At 40.0% G+C, this 22303-nt stretch overlaps 1 protein-coding gene across 11 annotated transcripts in view; it reads right to left on the bottom strand.

Moving 5' to 3' along the window:
- Positions 1–22303, bottom strand: part of LOC118391633 (potassium/sodium hyperpolarization-activated cyclic nucleotide-gated channel 1) — a 199281-nt gene that overhangs the window by 77424 nt on the left and 99554 nt on the right. For all 11 annotated transcript variants that reach the window (XR_008061330.1, XR_008061332.1, XR_008061335.1 and 8 more), the window contains exon 3: positions 17909–18070. Coding sequence is in view for 1 of the 11 variants with exons in the window: in XM_052458543.1 (XP_052314503.1) it covers positions 17909–18070 (162 nt within the window). In the remaining 10 variants the exon portion in view is untranslated. The remainder of the gene's footprint in view (positions 1–17908; positions 18071–22303) is intronic.

Genomic DNA, 22303 nt, shown 5'->3' with positions numbered 1-22303 from the left:
TCACCCAGCAGTATCTACAACACAGCACACCATTCACCCAGCAGTATCTACAACACAGCACACCGTTCACCCAGCAGTATCTACAACACAGCACACCATTCACCCAGCAGTATCTACAACAGAAAGAAAGAAACGTATCGACATCCAATCCATATCTGGCGAGATGAAATGATTCCTTCTACAGGAGAGCTCAAATGGAAGCTGGGGTGCTTGATGATGCTGTGATCACACTTCGCTGGCTGTCACTGTGACAGGGCCAGCGTGGAATTAAGTATTTATACCTAGAATATTCTAGAATTCCTCTATCAGACTTGTGAGAAGAAGAGGAAGTTTTAGTCGGACTGCCGGAGTAAGCAACTACATCTATACCTATACCTATACCTATACCTGGCTGTTCTTGGTTGTCAGAACTCCTGAAAAGGAGGAAGTTGTCAGATTACTGCAGTAAGCACAAAAGTACAAGCAAGCGCAAAGAATTGTCCTCATACAGAGCACCATTTTGTAAGGATGCCAAAAATGTGCTCCCAGAATTACGTCGTGAGGCAGAATGCAGGCAGAGCAGGGCCAGCCAGGCATTGACAATAAAGACAATAAAATGTGCTCCCAGAATTACGTCGTGAGGCAGAACGCAGGCAGAGCAGGGCCAGCCAGGCATTGACAATAAAGACAATAAAATGTGCTCCCAGAATTACGTCCTGAGGCAGAACGCAGGCAGAGCCAGGCATTGCAATAGCCAGGCATTGACAATAAAGACAATAAAATGTGCTACCAGAATTGACAATAAAGACAATAAAATGTGCTCCCAGGCAGAGAACGCAGGCAGAGCAGGGCCAGACCAGGCATTGACAATAAAGACAATAAAATGTGCAGGCATTGACAATAAAGACAATAAAATGTGCTCCCAGAATTACGTCGTGAGGCAGAACGCAGGCAGAGCAGGGCCAGCCAGGCATTGACAATAAAGACAATAAAATGTGCTCCCAGAATTACGTCGTGAGGCAGAACGCAGGCAGAGCAGGGCCAGCCAGGCATTGACAATAAAGACAATAAAATGTGCTCCCAGAATTACGTCGTGAGGCAGAACGCAGGCAGAGCAGGGCCAGCCAGGCATTGACAATAAAGACAATAAAATGTGCTCCCAGAATTACGTCGTGAGGCAGAACGCAGGCAGAGCAGGGCCAGCCAGGCATTGACAATAAAGACAATAAAATGTGCTCCCAGGTCAGAGCAGAACGCAGGCAGAGCAGGGCCAGCCAGGCATTGACAATAAAGACAATAAAATGTGCTCCCAGAATTACGTCGTGAGGCAGAACGCAGGCAGAGCAGGGCCAGCCAGGCATTGACAATAAAGACAATAAAATGTGCTCCCAGAATTACGTCGTGAGGCAGAACGCAGGCAGAGCAGGGCCAGCCAGGCATTGACAATAAAGACAATAAAATGTGCTCCCAGAATTACGTCGTGAGGCAGAACGCAGGCAGAGCAGGGCCAGCCAGGCATTGACAATAAAGACAATAAAATGTGCTCCCAGAATTACGTCGTGAGGCAGAACGCAGGCAGAGCAGGGCCAGCCAGGCATTGACAATAAAGACACTAAAAGCTGAACCATTATTATTAAAATCTTTGTTTAAAACACTAACGCGTCCTGAACAGACTGGGAACAGGAACGTCAGACCTAGTCTGAGGTTTTCCATGTGGATCTGTCTGTACCTCTGTTAGCAGCATGTCATATAATAACTAGCCTGGGCAGGACCGACCCTAGCCTTTTGGGGGCCCTAGGTGAGATTTTGTTAATTGCTAATCTATTTCTGTTTTATTTTTTAAGGTCGCTTACGTGGCTTAGTGGCTAAGGCTGGTCCTGAGACTAGAGTCTACAGGATATGAGATGCTCCACTCTAGCAACAAGGACTATTCTCCTCGCTGATGAAGAGAGTGAATAAACCAAAAATACGCTGTCGTCTGACAGGGCGTAATGCGGTGTACAGTTGAAGTCGGAAGTTAACATACACATTTACCAAATACATTTAAATTCAGTTTTTCACAACTCCTGACATTTAATCCTAGTAAAAATCTCCTGTCTTAGGTCAGTTAGGATCACCACTTTATTATGATAATGTGAAATGTCAGAATAATAGTAGAGAGAATGATTTATTTTATTTCATCACATTCCCAGTGGGTCAGAAGTTTACATACACTCAATTAGTGTTTGGTAGCATTGACTTTAAATTGTTTAACCTGGGTCAAATGTTTCGGGTAGCCTTCCACAAGCTTCTCACAATAAGTTGGGTGAAGATTGGCCCATTCCTCCTGACAGAGCTGGTGTAACTGAGTCAGGTTTGTAGGCCCCCTTGCTCGCACATGCTTTTTCACTTCTGCCCATAAATGTTCTATATAATTGAGCTCAGGGCTTTGTGATGGCAACTCTAATACCTTGACTTTGTTGTCCTTAAGCCATTTTGCCACAACGTTGGAAGTATGCTTGGAGTCATTGTCGATTTGGAAGACCCATTTGCGACCAAATGGAAGACGAAGACCCATTTGCGACTTCCTGACTGATGTCTTGAAATGTTGCTTCAATATATCCATATACTTTTCATTCCCCATGATGCCATCTATTTTGTGAAGTGCACCAGTCCCTCCTGCAGCAAAGCACCCCCACAACATGATGCCGCCACCCCCGTGCTTCATGGTTGGGATGATGTTCTTCGGCTTGCAAGCCTTTCGCTTTTTCCTCCAAACATAACAATGGTCATTATGACCAAACAGTTCTATTTGTGTTTCATCAGACCAGAGGATATTCTCAAAATAGTACGATCTTTGTCCCCACGTGCAGGTGCAAACAGTCTGGCTTTTTTTATGGCGGTTTTGGAGCAGTGGTTCCTCTCTGTGTGTCCTTTCAGGTTATGTCGATAAAGAACTCGTTTAACTGTGGATATAGATACTTTTGTACCTGTTTCCTCCAGCATCTTCACAAGGTTCTTTGCTGTTGTTCTGGGATTGATTTGCACTTTTTGCACCAAAGTACGTTCATCTCTAGGAGACAGAACGAGTCTTCATCCTGAGCAGGATGACGGCTGCATGGTCCCATGGTGTTTATACTTGCGTACGATTGTTTGTACAGATGAACACGGTACCTTCAGGCATTTGGAAATGGATCCCAAGGATGAACCAGACTTGTGGAGGTCTACAATTTGTTTTCCTGAGGTCTTGGCTGATTTTTTTTTTATTTTCCCATGATGTCAAGCAAAGAGGAACTGAGTTTGAAGGTAGGCCTTGAAATACATCCACAGGTACACGTCAATTAGCCTAAAGCGAGGACATCATTTTCAGGAATTTTCCAAGCTGTTTAATTAATAACCTCTTGATACTACCAATCCCCGATCCGGGATCGTAATTATAGCCTCAAGCTCATTACCATAACGCAACGTTAACTATTCATGAAAATCGCAAATGAAATGAAATAAATATGCTGGCTCTCAAGCTTAGCCTTTTGTTAACAACACTGTCACCTCAGATTTTCAAAATATGTTTTTCAACCATAGCAAAACAAGCATTTGTGTAAGAGTATTGATAGCTAGCATAGCATTAAGCCTAGCATTCAGCGGGCAACATTTTCACAAAAACAAGAAAAGCATTCAAATAAAATCATTTACCTTTGAAGAACTTCAGATGTTTTCAATGAGGAGACTCTCAGTTAGATAGCAAATGTTCAGTTTTTCCAAAAATATTCTTTGTGTAGGAGAAATCGCTCCGTTTTGTTCATCACATTTGGCTACCAAAAAAACCTGAAAATTCAGTCATCAAAACGCCAATTTTTTTTCCAAATTAACTCCATAATATCGACTGAAACATGGCAAACGTTGTTTAGAATCAATCCTCAAGGTGTTTTTCACATATCTTTTTGATGATATATCGTTCGTGGAAGTTTGGTTTCTCCTCTGAATCACATGGAAGAATACTTGCAGCTGGAGATTACTCACCAATTTCGACGGAGGACACCAGGCGGACACCTGGTAAATGTAGTCTTTTATGGTCAATCTTCCAATGATATGCCTACAAATACGCCACAATGCTGCAGACACCTTGGGGAAACGGCAGAAAGTGTAGGCTCGTTCCGGGCACATTCACAGCCATATAAGGAGACATTGGAAAACAGCGCCTCAAAAATTTTGCTCACTTCCTGTTTGAAGTTTCATCTTGGTTTCGCCTGTAGCATCAGTTCTGTGGCACTCACAGATAATATCTTTGCCGTTTTGGAAATGTCAGAGTGTTTTCTTTCCAAAGCTGTCAATTATATGCATAGTCGAGCATCTGGCACAGTCAACTTAGTGGTTGTAAACATCTGACCCACTGGAATTGTGATACAGTGAATTATAAGTGAAATAATCTGTCTGTAAACAATTGTTGGAACAATTACTTGTGTCATGCACAAAGTAGATGTCCTAACCCACTTGCCAAAACTATAGTTTGTTAATTAACACAAAAGTTGTTGAGTGGTTGAAAAATGAGACCCTAATATGGAGTTGATATATCAATCAAATTTCAATCAATCAAATGTATTGATAAAGCCCCTTTTTACATCAGCTGATGTCACAAAGTGCTGTACAGAAACCCACCCTAAAACCCTAAACAGCAAGCAATGCAGATGTAGAAGCACAGGCATTGTTTTTGTCACCGTGGAGCGATATCTACACAAACACATGGCCTAGATTTCGCAGAATTTAAATGGCGTTTTTATACTGACTAAGGGTCCATGTGTGCCTCTGCAGTGACACAGCTTTATTGTTCACCTGAATAATAGAATGATAAGAGAGAAGAGGGATGCTTCTATGCCACCTGACATTTCAAATGGGGCTGTCCTTCAGTCTCACACCTTCATCTCCCTACATCCAATACTTGACTTGGACTGAAAACAAGCACCAGGCACAAATTTTGAGTGCCTGTGCTGTTTATATTGAGGTGCAGGAACTCAAGCAGTAGAACATTTGAGGTTCCGGTACTCAGTTCCGGTGAACCTTTGCCCAAGTCAAGCACTGCCTACATCCCTATCAGTGGCTGTGCAGAGATACAGAGTAATAAGAGTGAGTAATACTAGACCGCGGCTGGTTCAAAGTGACTCACATCTACAGCCACATATCCCCTACCTCCCTATTTGTTCTCTCTGAGGCCCTCACACAGTACCTTCCAAAAAAAAAAAAAAAAAAAACAGCTCGGTAACTAAGCCAACCCCCTGGAGACTAACTGCCCTAAAGGGAAAACAAGTGCTGCAAACAAGTCTTTTCAGTTAGTTTTTCATCAGCATTGATCTCTGTGAAGGGGAAATTATAATGCATTGCCAGAGCAGAGTGTTATCGATTGTCGATTATTCAACAGCAGACTTCAAAAGAAGGTTAAGACAATACACACGAGTGGATGAGATTGATTCAATACACACGAGTGGATGAGATTGATTCAATACACACGAGTGGATGAGATTGATTCAATACACACGAGTGGATGAGATTGATTCAATACACACGAGTGGATGAGATTGATTCAATACACACGAGTGGATGAGATTGATTCAATACACACGAGTGGATGAGATTGATTCAATACACACGAGTGGATGAGATTGATTCAATACACACGAGTGGATGAGATTGATTCAATACACACGAGTGGATGAGATTGATTCCAGTCACCAAAGAGTGATTCATCATTAAAGGAAACATCCACTCAAATACTATATTTTGGTATTTTTGTCATTAATCAACTGATACAGTCCCAAAATGTTTTGCATGTCAGCAGTGAAGTTTTCGAGATATTGGACATTCAAGAAGCAAAGTGTCTCTCGGCCACATATGATGACAAATGTTGTTTTTGATTGGAGTTTTCCTTTAAGGATCATGATTAAAAATCATTTGGATGCAGCCCTACGGCTTCTGCTGTATTACAAGGACCATTTGGTTTTAAATTCGGCATACAGAATTAAACAAATGATGTTAGATAAATATCCCTTTCTTTTATGTTCCATAGGAGAAGAGGTTATTTGTCTGATTACGTATGAAACCCCATACAACAAACACCTACTGTAGGAGGGAGGTTATTTTGATAAATCTTTACGGACTAAAAAAAAGACATGCCAGATTTATTAGACTGGGTTTAGGTACGTTTCCCTGTTGCCTGACAGTACAGTAGAGTGAGGCGTTGGCAGTTGTGATGCTGAAAAGGGTTGACACTCTGCACCTCCAGTACACTGACTAGGAACAGTCTGTGTGTACGCCATATCACAGATATTTCTGTCCGGTTGAAAAAAGAGAAGGGCAAGAACCCAGGGCAAGCATTAACAATCAAGACCCCAAGGGGGCAATTTCCAACTCCATCTCATCCATTTGAAATGGGCAACCAGAGGCTTTTGACCTCCGTTATAGCGTGGAGTGAGAGAGGGAGGGCGAATAGGGAGGAGAGAGAGAGAGAGAGAGAGGGAGAGAGAGAGAGAGAGAGAGAGAGAGAGAGAGAGAGAGAGAGAGAGAGAGAGAGAGAGAGAGAGAGAGAGAGAGAGAGGAGAGAGAGAGAGAGAGAGAGAGAGAGAGAGAGAGAGAGAGAGAGAGAGAGAGAGAGAGAGAGAGAGAGAGAGAGAGAGAGAGAGAGAGAGAGAGAGTCAGTCTATGTTAGAACACTCCGGCATTGTTGTTTAATTTAAATGATGTGTTTTTTTGTTGTTGTTTGCAGCCAATCACCTGACTGGCAACAAACCAAGAAAACTTAACTTCACCCAAAAGCACATTAGCTCTACAGCTCATGCTTAAACTTTTCATAACAATTACATTGAGCATGATGGGAGCTACAGGGCGAGATTGTTATTGATGGATTTTTAATCACGTTTGGGAACTGAAACCCTCTACATCAAGTTGCACATAAACAGTTTAGATCCTGTGGCCCATAGGGTCTCTGCACAATGGTATTGAGGCACTAGGGCGCTTCCCATATTGCTCCCTATTCCGTATATAGTGCACTACTTTTAAAAAAGTAGTGCACACTATAAGGGATAGGGTGTCATTTGGGATGCTCCCTGCTCAGCCGTATTGAAGTAGTAGCTCTTTAGGGGGGTGCCATTTCAGCAGCTAAATTAAGAACGATCTTTAGCCCGCCTAGCCCGACCCAACAAAATGGGTTCTGGAGACTTTCTCCTGAGCAAACATTGCAACACTTTAAACGGATTTCAGCTTCATCCCTGAATCTTGCCTGACACAAAATCTATTTACCTCGAAGATCAAGGGAACTAACCAAGTCCAAGACCCAAACTGTTCCCCCTTTTTCCTCAGGACTGCACCTGCATCTATAATTTACTGTACATCTATTTATTATTCTGTACCTGTATATTATTATACATTATTATCTACCTGTATGTTATTATATATTACAGTTTAAGTCGGAAGTTTACATACACATAGGTTGTATTCATTAAAACTAGTTTTTAAACCACTCCACAAATATCTTGTTAACAAACTATAGTTTTGGCAAGTCGGTTAGGACATCTACTTTGTGCTTGACACAGGTTATTTATCCAACCATTTTTAACAGACAGATTATTTCACTTATAATTCACTGTATCACAATTCCAATGGGTCAGAAGTTTACATACACTAAGTTGACTGTACCTTTTAAACAGCTTGGAAAATTCCAGAAAATGATGTCATGGCTTTAGAAGCTTCTGATAGGCTAATTGACATAATTTTAGTCAATTGGAGGTGTACCTGTGGATGTATTTCAAGGCCTACCTTCAAACTCAGTGTCTCTTTGCTTAACATCTTGGGAAAATCAAAAGAAAATCAGCCAAGACCTCAGAAAAACAATTGTAGACCTCCACAAGTCTGGTTCATCCTTGGGAGCAATTTCCAAAAGCCTGAAGGTACCACGTTCATCTGTACAAGCAATAGTACGCACGTATAAACACCATGGGACCACACAGCCGTCATACTGCTCAGGAAGGAGATGCATTCTGTCTCCTTGAGATGAACGTACTTTGGTGTGAAAGTGCAAATCAATCCCAGAACAACAGCAAAGGACCTTGTGAAGATGCTGGAGGAAACAGGTACAAAAGTATCCACAGTAAAAATGAGTCCTATATTGACATAACCTATCATATACCTGTTTATTATTATATATTATTATCTACCTGTATATTATTATCTATCTGTAAATTATTAGAAATGATCATCTACCTGTATATTGCTATAATCCTGTATAATATTATATATTATATACCTGTATATTATTATAAATTATATACCTGTAAATGATTATATATTGTTATCTACCAGTATATTCATATATATTATATACCTGTATTTTATTATATATTATTATATACATGTATATTATTATATATTATATCTACCTGTTTAATATTATCTACCTGTATATTATCAACCTGTATGTAATTATATATTATATCTACCTGTATATTATTATATATTATTATCTACCTGTATATTATTATATATGATATCTACCTCTATATTATTATCTACCTGTAAATTATTAAATATGATTAACTACCTGTATATTATTACATATTATTATCTACCTGTATATTATTATATATGATATCTACCTCTATATTATTATCCACCTGTAAATGATTATATATTGTTATCTACCAGTATATTAATATATATTATATACCTCTATATTATTATATATTATTATCTACATGTATATTATTATATATTATTAACTACCTGTATATTATTATATATCATATACCTGTATAATATTATATATTATATACCTGTATAATATTATATATTATATACCTGTATATTTTTGTAAATTATATACCTGAATATTATTATATATTGTTATCTATCAGTATATTAATATATATTATATACCTGTATATTATATATTATTATTATTATTATTATATATTATATCTACCTGTTTAATATTATCTACCTGTATATTGTTTTATATTATATCAACCTGTATGTAATTATATATTATATCTACCTGTATATAATTATATATTATTATCTACCTGTAAATTATTAAATATTATTAACTTCCTGTATATTATTATGTATAATTATCCACCTGTATATTATTTTCTACCTGTATGTTATTATATTATATATGAAATCTATCTTCATATTATTATCTACTTCATATTATTGTACATTATTTCTACCTGTATATTATTATATATTATATACCTGTATATTATTATATATTATATACTTGTATATTATTATATATGATATTTTCCTGTATATTATTAGAAATTATTATCTACCTATTATCCTGTGTATTATATATTAAATATATATATATTAAATACCTGTATATTATTACATATTAGTATCTACCTGAATATCATTATATATTACTATCTACCTGTATATTATTATATATTGCTATCTACCTCTATATTATTATAATCCTGTATATTATTCTATATTATTATCTACCTGTATATTATATCTACCTCTATATTATTATCTACATGTATATTATTATATATTATTATCTACATATATTAATAACTACCTCTATATTATTATATATTAGTTTCTACCTGTATATTATAATCTATTATATCTATCTCTATATTATTATCCACCTATATATTATTATATATTACTATCTACCTGTATATTATTATATATTAAATACCTGTGGGTGTCTTGTGTGTGTGTGTGTAATTTAGCCAAATTATTTGACCAATTCAGCTGTTGTGGTTTGCGACCAGGACTTAATTGGTTTGACTTTGGAAAGCCTATCTCTGGGCTCGTTAAGGATTGTTAATAAATTACACAATGTGCTACACAAACAGCTATGCAGAGTGGTCACTAGCTGGCACAGCTACAAAGTCATCAAATCTGATTTTAAACTTAACCCTAGCCTTAACCTTAAAGTTAACCACACTGCTAACCATAACCTTAAATTAAGAACAAAAACCTCATTTTCATATTCAGGAATTTTTATTGCAGCATGTAAGGGGAAATTGTTCAGTTCTGCCTGTTATGACACCTTTAAGTTTTTATCATGAAATGCTTTTAATATTTGTAAATTCATCTCTACAATTATTAGTTGGTTTAAGGTTTTTGAGTCATTGAAATTAGGAGCTTTTGGAAATGGTAAATATTGTCCCATGTACATTGTGTAATTTAATGATGGTCCCTAACTAGCCCCATAGGGCTGCACTCCTAATTGATAATTGATGTGGGCATGTGGGCAGGGTTGAACCAAACCCAACCTTCATGTACAATGTGATGAAGTCACGACCACAAGTCTCACAAAACCCAGTTATCCTTTTTACACTTGGTAGTACATTTTGCACGTAGAATAAATGTTTTATAGCTCATCGATGCCACATTGGCTGTTTTCTAATTGAGAAGTTGTTTATTTAGTGCCAATAACACTTCAATAACTTCTACCACTATCCAGTAAAGAGTCTCTGAGCGCTCAGTACATTCTAACCCATAATAATAGTGCTGTTATGTCATAGATCCTGATTTATCTGGGCATTTTAATCTGGAGATCATTGTTTTAAAGGAATTTTTAAAAAACAGCTTCCACTTATAGAGCAGCGTTTACTGTAAAGAGTCTCTGTGATCTCTGTATGTTTAAACCCATAAATAATAGTTACATATAATGTATAGAATGTATAGAGTCGATCATGTATAGAGAATGTATGTAAATCACCCGTGATTAAGCACAACGAGTAACCTCTAACTTTGACTAAGTCCACTAGTGCTGCTTAAAAAAAAGGAAAACATTGCTTAAATCTGTGCAGTCATCTCTCTTCCCCTGTTATGTAATGCAATCCTAAACTACAGAACACAAGACAAATATCTAATAAAGTAGAGATTTGCCCCTTTCCATTAAAGAGTGAGTGTCCTTTAATCTTTGCCTCATGGTTTAAACATCTAATCTCTGGGAGAAAGGCCACTAGAAAATGTCCCCCTGCACTTGTGATAGGGATTATTACTGTCCCAAGATTATTTGTGTAACAACCAACCATCAGAATGTGACTCGTTTCAGGAAGCTCGGCATATGTGGTACATCTCCTACTTCACAGGAGAGGCATTTGAAAAGTATTTTTTTTGTATTTTTATCATAATGCGTTTTTTGGCAGAAATGCCTTTCTGGAACATGTGAACTTTCATGTTCCTGTATAACAAATGTGTTTGCCATCTTTAAATCCGAATAAAATGGTAAAATTACGAGCCGAGTTGGTTTAGCCACGGAAAAAGGCAGGAACCTTCCCGCTAGCCATGATTGGCTGAGATATGACTTTGGATTGGTCTGCCATGTTTTGTTTGAACAACGAAGCTGCTCAGTACGTGTAGATAATCCTTGCCACCACTGCTTTTTTTGAAAGATATAACGTTAGCAATGGAGAACGGCAAAAGTGTTGATACTGCACCCAACATCATCGCTGCCCTGATGTTAGCAGGAGCTATCGACGAAGGTATCGACGAAGGTATCGACGAAGGTATCGACGAAGGTATCGACGAAGGTATCGACGAAGGTCAGTGTGAACCTGAGTGACGTGACACAACGGGCCAAACAAACTGTAGCTATAAACAAAACGTAACCAACACAGGACGTCTAACTTAGTTAAAGGGGTTCCAGTCTGCCGTGAAACCTTTCAACCAGGTATATTTGTAAGAGCCTAGCTTCAGTTTCAGTGTAGCCTAGTGGTTAGAGCGTTGGATTAGTGTATATGGTTGCAAGTTCAAATCCCCGAGCTGACAGGGTACAAATCTGTCGTTCTGCCCCTGAACAGGCAGTTTACCCACTGTTCCTAGGCCGTCATTGAAAATAAGAATTTGTTCTTAACTGACTTGCGTAGTTAAATTAAAATATTATATGTTTCTAATTTTGTCAGAAAGTCATTTTCATTACAAGTTTATGCATACCGTTAGCTAGCTAGTGAACGTTAGCTTGCTGGCTTCGCTAGCTAACGTTAAGTGTGCGATCTGTGTAGTAATATTATTTGTACCTCAGAAATCCATTTGCGTTGCTAGTTATAGCCTAATGTTAGCTAGCTAGCTAACATTGAACCTTGTTGGTTAGCATGACCTACCTTCAGATTCATACTACAGCATTTCATGCATGGGATTATGGTTCACTGTTCAGCTAGTAGCTAGCTACATATCTAAACAAAATACTCCACTTTACCAGATGATTACATGACCCATCAAGTTAGCCAGGTGTGTATTGGAGTGATTACTGCCATCTATTGTTTTTCATGAACATATGTACAGTACATGTGTAGACAACAGTGACCCTTCCAGATGTTTAATATTATTATTGTGGCTGTGGGGCTGGTTCAAGCATTTATTTCACATGACCCATCAATTTAGACAAGTACGTCCATCATCTAATAATTATTTTTTTTAAAGAAAAAATATCTGGGCACTTTCTATTTTTGATATAACTATTTTTGATATTTTATTTAACCTTTAATTAACTAGGCAAGTCAGTTAAGAACAAATTCTTATATATATTTATATAAATATAGGACAAAACACACATCACGACAAGAGAGACAACACAACACTACATAAAGAGAGACCTAAGACAACAACATAGCAAGGCAGCAACACAACATGGTAGCAACACAAAACATGGTACAAACATTATTGGGCACAGACAACAGCACAAAGGGCAAGAAGGTACAGACAACAATACATCACACAAAGCAGCCACAACTGTCCATGATTGAGTCTTTGAAAGAAGAGTGTTGTGGAGGATGAGGGCTGCAGTAGATATCTCAGATAGGGGGGAGTGAGGCCTAAGAGGGTTGTGGAGGATGAGGGCTGCAGTAGATATTTCAGATAGGGGGGAGTGAGGCCTAAGAGTGCAGTACTATGCAAATATGCTAGTAACCATTTCACTGTACTGTTTACAACTTCTGTATCCTGTGCATGTGACAAATAAACGTTGATTTTATTTGACTTAGTGAGTGTTTACTAGAGACAGTAAAGTCAAAAACAACACGACCTGCACCAAAGTCAGATTTTGATAGATAGAGTGGACTAGATAAAGTGGACTAGATAAAGTGGACTAGATAAAGTGGACTAGATAAAGTGGGCTAGATAAAGTGGACTAGATAAAGTGGGCTAGATAAAGTGGACTAGATAAAGTGGACTAGATAACGCGGACTAGATAAAGTGGGATAGATAAAGTGGACTAGATAAAGTGGACTAGATAAAGTGGACTAGATAAAGTGGGCTAGATAAAGTGGGCTAGATAAAGTGGACTAGATAAAGTGGGCTAGATAAAGTTGACTAGATAAAGTGGGCTAGATAAAGTGGACTAGATAAAGTGGACTAGATAAAGTGGGCTAGATAAAGTGGACTAGATGAAGTGGACTAGATAAAGTGGGCTAGATAAAGTGGACTAGATAAAGTGGGCTAGATAAAGTGGACTAGATAAAGTGGACTAGATAAAGTGGACTAGATAAAGTGGACTAGATAAAGTGGGCTAGATAAAGTGGACTAGATAAAGTGGGCTAGATAAAGTGGACTAGATAAAGTGGACTAGATAAAGTGGGCTAGATAAAGTGGGCTAGATAAAGTGGACTAGATAAAGTGGACTAGATAAAGTGGACTAGATAAAGTGGACTAGATAAAGTGGGCTAGATAAAGTGGGCTAGATAAAGTGGACTAGATAAAGTGGGCTAGATAAAGTGGACTAGATAAAGTGGACTAGATAAAGTGGACTAGATAACGTGGACTAGATAAAGTGGACTAGATAAAGTGGACTAGATAAAGTGGGCTAGATAAAGTGGACTAGATAAAGTGGGCTAGATAAAGTGGACTAGATAAAGTGGACTAGATAAAGTGGACTAGATTAAGTGTATTTTTACCTGGAGTTTTCCTTATTGTCGTCTACTACTTTCACCACTTTAAGTCTTGAAATCGTTGGTTGTTTATTACACTACCTTCCTCAGTCTGTTCAGCACATGGCCTCACGTGAATCTTTAAAGAGATGGGTGGGGCTGAGGCTTAAGAGGGTGTGAACGATGCTGAATAGGTGTAGACAAAGAAGAGCTCTCCAGTTCCAAAACATTCAAGTACCATTTTCTCAAAAGCGGGGTTACAAGTTTATCAAATTTCAAAGCAGAAGTACTTTCCCATTGTTCCTCAACTGCAGTGTAATGATAAATCATTTATGTAGCTCCAAAGGCATTTTACTGAGGAGTGGCATCCGTCTGGCAACTCTACCGTAAAGGCCTGATTGGTGGAGTGCTGCAGAGATGGTTGTCCTTCTGGAAGGTTCTCCCATCTCCACAGAGGAACTCTGGAGCTCTGTCAGAGTGACCATCGGGTTCTTGTTCACCTCCCCTGACCAAGGCCCTTCTCCCCGAATTGCTCAGTTTGGCCGGGCAGCCAGCTCTAGGAAGAGTCTTGGTGGTTCCAAACTTCTTCCATTTAAGAATGATGGAGGTCACTGTATTCTTGAGGACCTTTAATGCTGCAGAATGATTGGTACCCTTCCCCAGATCTGTGCCTCAACACAATCGTGTCTCGGAGCTCTACAGACAATTGCTTCGACCTCTGACATGCACTGTCAAATGTGGGACCTTATATAGACACGTGTGTGTCTTTTCATATCATGTCCAATCAATTGAATTTACCACAGGTGGACTCCAATTAAGTTGTAGAAACATCTCCAGGATGATCAATGGCAACAGGTTGCACCTGAGCGCCCAAGCTCAATTTCGAATCTCATAGCAAAGGGTCTGAATACATTTGATTTATTTAATCCATTTTAGAATAAGACTGTAACTTAACAAAATGTGGAAAAAGGGGAAGGGGTCTGAATAATTTCTGAATGCACTGTGTGTGGTTTAACAATAGGAACAATATGTCATAATCGTTTCAGAATGATGGCTAGCCTTGTTACAGAATGATGGCTAGCCTTGTTACAGAATGATGGCTAGCCTTGTTTCAGAATGATGGCTAGCCTTGTTTCAGAATGATGGCTAGCCTTGTTTCAGAATGATGGCTAGCCTTGTGTCAGAATGATGGCTAGCCTTGTTTCAGAATGATGGCTAGCCTTGTTACAGAATGATGGCTAGCCTTGTTACAGAATGATGGCTAGCCTTGTTTCAGAATGATGGCTAGCCTTGTTTCAGAATGATGGCTAGCCTTGTTTCAGAATGATGGCTAGCCTTGTTACAGAATGATGGCTAGCCTTGTTACAGAATGATGGCTAGCCTTGTTACAGAATGATGGCTAGCCTTGTTTCAGAATGATGGCTAGCCTTGTTTCAGAATGATGGCTAGCCTTGTTACAGAATGATGGCTAGCCTTGTTTCAGAATGATGGCTAGCCTTGTTTCAGAATGATGGCTAGCCTTGTTTCAGAATGATGGCTAGCCTTGTTTCAGAATGATGGCTAGCCTTGTTACAGAATGATGGCTAGCCTTGTTACAGAATGATGGCTAGCCTTGTTACAGAATGATGGCTAGCATTGTTTCAGAATGATGGCTAGCCTTGTTTCAGAATGATGGCTAGCCTTGTTACAGAATGATGGCTAGCCTTGTTACAGAATGATGGCTAGCCTTGTTTCAGAATGATGGCTAGCCTTGTTACAGAATGATGGCTAGCCTTGTTACAGAATGATGGCTAGCCTTGTTACAGAATGATGGCTAGCCTTGTTACAGAATGATGGCTAGCCTTGTTTCAGAATGATGGCTAGCCTTGTTTCAGAATGATGGCTAGCCTTGTTTCAGAATGATGGCTAGCCTTGTTTCAGAATGATGGCTAGCCTTGTTTCAGAATGATGGCTAGCCTTGTTTCAGAATGATGGCTAGCCTTGTTACAGAATGATGGCTAGCCTTGTTTCAGAATGATGGCTAGCCTTGTTTCAGAATGATGGCTAGCCTTGTTTCAGAATGATGGCTAGCCTTGTTTCAGAATGATGGCTAGCCTTGTTACAGAATGATGGCTAGCCTTGTTACAGAATGATGGCTAGCCTTGTTACAGAATGATGGCTAGCCTGGTTGCAGAATGATGGCTAGCCTTGTTTCAGAATGATGGCTAGCCTTGTTTCAGAATGATGGCTAGCCTTGTTACAGAATGATGGCTAGCCTTGTTACAGAATGATGGCTAGCCTTGTTTCAGAATGATGGCTAGCCTTGTTTCAGAATGATGGCTAGCCTTGTTTCAGAATGATGGTTAGCCTTGTTTCAGAATGATGGCTAGCCTTGTTTCAGAATGATGGCTAGCCTTGTTTCAGAATGATGGCCAGCCTTGTTTCAGAATGATGGCTAGCCTTGTTTCAGAATGATGGCTAGCCTTGTTACAGAATGATGGCTAGCCTTGTTTCAGAATGATGGCTAGCCTTGTTTCAGAATGATGGCTAGCCTTGTTACAGAATGATGGCTAGCCTTGTTTCAGAATGATGGCTAGCCTTGTTACAGAATGATGGCTAGCCTTGTTTCAGAATGATGGCTAGCCTTGTTTCAGAATGATGGCTAGCCTTGTTTCAGAATGATGGCTAGCCTTGTTACAGAATGATGGCTAGCCTTGTTTCAGAATGATGGCTAGCCTTGTTTCAGAATGATGGCTAGCCTTGTTTCAGAATGATGGCTAGCCTTGTTTCAGAATGATGGCTAGCCTTGTTTCAGAATGATGGCTAGCCTTGTTTCAGAATGATGGCTAGCCTTGTTATAGAATGATGGCTAGCCTTGTTTCAGAATGATGGCTAGCCTTGTTTCAGAATGATGGCTAGCCTTGTTTCAGAATGATGGCTAGCCTTGTTACAGAATGATGGCTAGCCTTGTTTCAGAATGATGGCTAGCCTTGTTTCAGAATGATGGCTAGCCTTGTTTCAGAATGATGGCTAGCCTTGTTACAGAATGATGGCTAGCCTTGTTTCAGAATGATGGCTAGCCTTGTTTCAGAATGATGGCTAGCCTTGTTTCAGAATGATGGCTAGCCTTGTTTCAGAATGATGGCTAGCCTTGTTACAGAATGATGGCTAGCCTGGTTGCAGAATGATGGCTAGCCTTGTTTCAGAATGATGGCTAGCCTTGTTTCAGAATGATGGCTAGCCTTGTTTCAGAATGATGGCTAGCCTTGTTACAGAATGATGGCTAGCCTTGTTACAGAATGATGGCTAGCCTTGTTACAGAATGATGGCTAGCCTTGTTTCAGAATGATGGCTAGCCTTGTTTCAGAATGATGGCTAGCCTTGTTACAGAATGATGGCTAGCCTTGTTACAGAATGATGGCTAGCCTTGTTTCAGAATGATGGCTAGCCTTGTTTCAGAATGATGGCTAGCCTTGTTCCAGAATGATGGCTAGCCTTGTTTCAGAATGATGGCTAGCCTTGTTACAGATGGCTAGCCTTGTTACATGATGGCTAGCCTTGTTACAGAATGATGGCTAGCCTTGTTTCAGAATGATGGCTAGCCTTGTTTCAGAATGATGGCTAGCCTTGTTTCAGAATGATGGCTAGCCTTGTTACAGAATGATGGCTAGCCTTGTTACAGAATGATGGCTAGCCTTGTTTCAGAATGATGGCTAGCCTTGTTACAGAATGATGGCTAGCCTTGTTACAGAATGATGGCTAGCCTTGTTTCAGAATGATGGCTAGCCTTGTTTCAGAATGATGGCTAGCCTTGTTTCAGAATGATGGCTAGCCTTGTTACAGAATGATGGCTAGCCTTGTTTCAGAATGATGGCTAGCCTTGTTACAGAATGATGGCTAGCCTTGTTTCAGAATGATGGCTAGCCTTGTTTCAGAATGATGGCTAGCCTCTTATGCTCCCTTGTAGTACAACACAGTCCACCTCAACATGGGTTAAAAGCAAGGATGTCCTGTTTCAGTTCATTTAATACATTTAATATTTCCAAATGTTGAAACAAACAAACGAGATGTAAAAAGGGTATGATACTTACAACCATACCGTTTAGCGACACCCAACAATCTTGAGGGAAGTCTTGTAGGAGTGGGACCAGGAACTGCAGACAACCGTCCCAGTGGCACAGCAGTAGCATCATCCCTATCAGATTAAATATTCTTACCACAGCACTGGCCAGGTCATACGTCATATGGAAAATCTGGGGAGAGAGAGAGAGAACAGAGGAAAAACAAATTAGGTTGATCTGAATTCCCCCAAATTAATTTCCGGAATGCTACAACTATGGATAGTCTGGGAAACAGATTGAGAAAGAACAGAGGATCCCAATATTAATAGTGGTCTGATGAAGATGCTTGATCAATAGTGGTCTAACGAAGATGCTTGATCAATAGTGGTCTAACGAAGATGCTTGATCAATAGTGGTCTGGCGAAGATGCTTGATCAATAGTGGTCTGACGAAGATGCTTGATCAATAGTGGTCTGACGAAGATGCTTGATCAATAGTGGTCTGACGAAGATGCTTGATCAATAGTGGTCTGACGAAGATGCTTGATCAATAGTGGTCTGACGAAGATGCTTGATCAATAGTGGTCTGATGAAGATGCTTGATCAATAGTGGTCTGATGAAGATGCTTGATCAATAGTGGTCTGACGAAGATGCTTGATCAATAGTGGTCTGACGAAGATGCTTGATCAATAGTGGTCTGACGAAGATGCTTGATCAATAGTGGTCTGACGAAGATGCTTGATCAATAGTGGTCTGATGAAGATGCTTGATCAATAGTGGTCTGACGAAGATGCTTGATCAATAGTGGTCTGACGAAGATGCTGGATCAATAGTGGTCTGACGAAGATGCTTGATCAATAGTGGTCTGACGACGATGCTTGATCAATAGTGGTCTGACGAAGATGCTTGATCAATAGTGGTCTGACGAAGATGCTTGATCAATAGTGGTCTGACGAAGATGCTTGATCAATAGTGGTCTGACGAAGATGCTTGATCAATAGTGGTCTGACGAAGATGCTTGATCAATAGTGGTCTGACGAAGATGCTTGATCAATAGTGGTCTGACGAAGATGCTTGATCAATAGTGGTCTGACGAAGATGCTTGATCAATAGTGGTCTGACGAAGATGCTTGATCAATAGTGGTCTGACGAAGATGCTTGATCAATAGTGGTCTGACGAAGATGCTTGATCAATAGTGGTCTGACGAAGATGCTTGATCAATAGTGGTCTGACGAAGATGCTTGATCAATAGTGGTCTGACGAAGATGCTTGATAAATAGTGGTCTAATGAAGATGCTTGATCAATAGTGGTCTGATGAAGATGCTTGATCAATAGTGGTCTGACGAAGATGCTTGATCAATAGTGGTCTGACGAAGATGCTTGATCAATAGTGGTCTGACGAAGATGCTTGATCAATAGTGGTCTGACGAAGATGCTTGATCAATAGTGGTCTGACGAAGATGCTTGATCAATAGTGGTCTGATGAAGATGCTTGATCAATAGTGGTCTGATGAAGATGCTTGCTCCGAAACACGTCGTCATCATTACTCATTGTTGAAAGGAATTAAGTTGCCGTCCTGAACCTCAGTATCCTGCAACTGAGCAACCTTGGTTTTATAGTGCTGCCAGCACGCTACAACTATCCAAAAATGTGTCTTTTGAAGAGCAGTAGTAGAGAGGAGAGCTGCAGACAATATGGCCACCAGACTTTCAATCATTTTACATGCAAAAAAAAGTTAATTCCCAGATTTTCGGGTATTCATCATTTCACATAGACATAATCCAAAACCAAACTGAACACAGTAAAAGGGCAAGAAAACAAGGTTGATTATATACCTAGAGGGTGTACTGTAAGTACAGAGGAGGACATAGCCAAGCCAATGCACTAGCCACAAAACAGTATACCCAGAGGGTGTACTGTAAGTACAGAGGAGGACATAGCCAAGCCAATGCACTAGCCACAAAACAGTATACCTAGAGGGTGTACTGTAAGTACAGAGGAGGACATAGCCAAGCCAATGCACTAGCCACAAAACAGTATACCTAGAGGGTGTACTGTAAGTACAGAGGAGGACATAGCCAAGCCAATGCACTAGCCACAAAACAGTATACCTAGAGGGTGTACTGTAAGTACAGAGGAGGACATAGCCAAACCAATGCACTAGCCACAAATCTTCTGTGATAATATTAAAGTGTGATATTGGGATGCAAACTCAAAATTGAATACATTTCAACTCTATATCTGACATGGTACAGGGGTCTTCTTCTTTTTAAGCCCATAACCATGTGTGTGAGGTGTTAGGGCTGTCCCCGACTAAAAACAATCTTGGTCGACCGAGAGTCGTCTGTTCTTTCGACCAATCGATTGCTAAAGAGGGAGCCAGAGATCAATATAGCCTAACCAGAAGAAGAAACCCCTGACTTGTTGCACCCTCGACAACTACTGTGATTATTATTATTTGACCATGCTGGTCATTTATGAACATTTGGACATCTTGGCCATGTTCTGTTATAATCTCCAGCCAGAAGAGGACTGGCCACCCCTCATAGCCTGGTTCCTCTCTCGGTTTCTTCCTAGGTTCTGGCCTTTCTAGGGAGTTTTTCCTAGCCACCGTGCTTCTACACCTGCACCGCTTGCTGTTTGGGGTTGTAGGCTGGGTTTCTGTACAGCACTTTGAGATATCAGCTGATGTAAGAAGGGCTTTATAAATACATTTGGTTTGATGTATTCCCGTCCTGACCCTCCTCCTCCAGCTGGCAGCTGCTAGTGGCCTTCCAGATTTTTCTGTTACGCTCCTGAAGTAAAAGGCTAGACCAGCGGGCGCCAACCTTTTTCCATTTAGAGTGCCAGGTTATCAAACCATTTCTACTGATGTGCGTGTCATTTTCATATGCACATTTCCGTGGAACAGTTTCCTTTAATTTATAATCAAGTCTTCATATCTCATAATCAATGTCAAAATCAATTCTATCTAAATGAAAAGGATAGAAATCTAAAAGGAACTTCTATTGCCATTGACAATATGTAAAAATAGCCGACATAAAGCCAACAAATAAAAACATTGCAACCTGCAGGTAGAAAATATCCTAATCAAAAATAAATATCCTATAAATCACATTGGCTACACATGGCCTGGTCAGGCCCAAAGCTACTGCTAACAATGGTCCTTCTGTAGCTCAGTTGGTAGAGCATGGCGCGTGTAACGCCAGGGTAGTGGGTTCGATTCCCGGGACCACCCATACGTAGAATGTATGCACACATGACTGTAAGTCGCTTTGGATAAAAGCGTCTGCTAAATGGCATATAACAAACTCTTGAACCTTTCCAATATTCTGTGCCCTCAGAGTTTCCTATGCCAGTGAGCTCAGGACAGACACATTAGCACAAGAGATAAGAAGTAATCAGGCTGTACTAATTGATGATGTTTCCACTGGATCAGAGCATGACACTTTTTTCCACTTTCATGCTGAGTGGTTATCGAAAGGGAGAGAGCTGAAAATATTCTTCAAATAGACCACATTGAGGAACTATTATCATTCTCAATGGATGTAAAAAAAAAATAGACTTTGTTTACTTGCTTTTGGAGGTGAAGAAGAAATTACTTTGAGAAGCTCCATAGTGATGGTGAGTTAAGCCAATCAGAAACAGTATCAGATCCCCAAATGGGCAGATTTATAAATCAGGTGATCTGTAAGCCTACATTTGAGCACAGGCCAGGTAGCCTGGGACATGTAGCCTAGGCCAGGTAGCCTGGGACAGGTAGCCTGGGACAGGTAGCCTGGGACAGGTAGCCTAGGCCAGGTTCTATGCGTAATCAGGTGCACGTCCTTACCCCACATTGACAGGAGCGACACAAACAAACAATGAATAAATTGACACCTTGTAAACTGAATAAAATTAACCCAAACTTTTCTCTCACAAGTGTATCCTAGGTTGTGAGCTCTGCAGGAAACGTGTCCAATCAGACAATGACAACAGTATGACTGTAATTACAACATACTGAATGCATGAACAGGAATTACCGTAACAAACATTGTAATTAGAAATTATGGTAATTAACAGTAAATGTAATACTGGTGATACAGGTGTGTCATCTCTGCGGCCTCCGCAATGGATTAGTCCACTCAGACAGGCCTCCACAATGGATTAGTCCACTCAGACAGGCCTCCACAATGGATTAGTCCACTCAGACAGGCCTCCACAATGGATTAGTCCACTCAGACAGGCCTCCACAATGGATTAGTCCACTCAGACAGGCCTCCACAATGGATTAGTCCACTCAGACAGGCCTCCACAATGGATTAGTCCACTCAGACAGGCCTCCACAATGGATTAGTCCACTCAGACAGGCCTCCACAATGGATTAGTCCACTCAGACAGGCCTCCACAATGGATTAGTCCACTCAGACAGGCCTCCACAAT

Source organism: Oncorhynchus keta, chromosome 12, assembly GCF_023373465.1.
Source record: "Oncorhynchus keta strain PuntledgeMale-10-30-2019 chromosome 12, Oket_V2, whole genome shotgun sequence".
Lineage (NCBI taxonomy): Eukaryota > Metazoa > Chordata > Actinopteri > Salmoniformes > Salmonidae > Oncorhynchus > Oncorhynchus keta.
The sequence above is the reverse complement of the archived record's forward strand: the minus strand, read 5'-3'. Positions and strand labels throughout refer to the sequence as shown.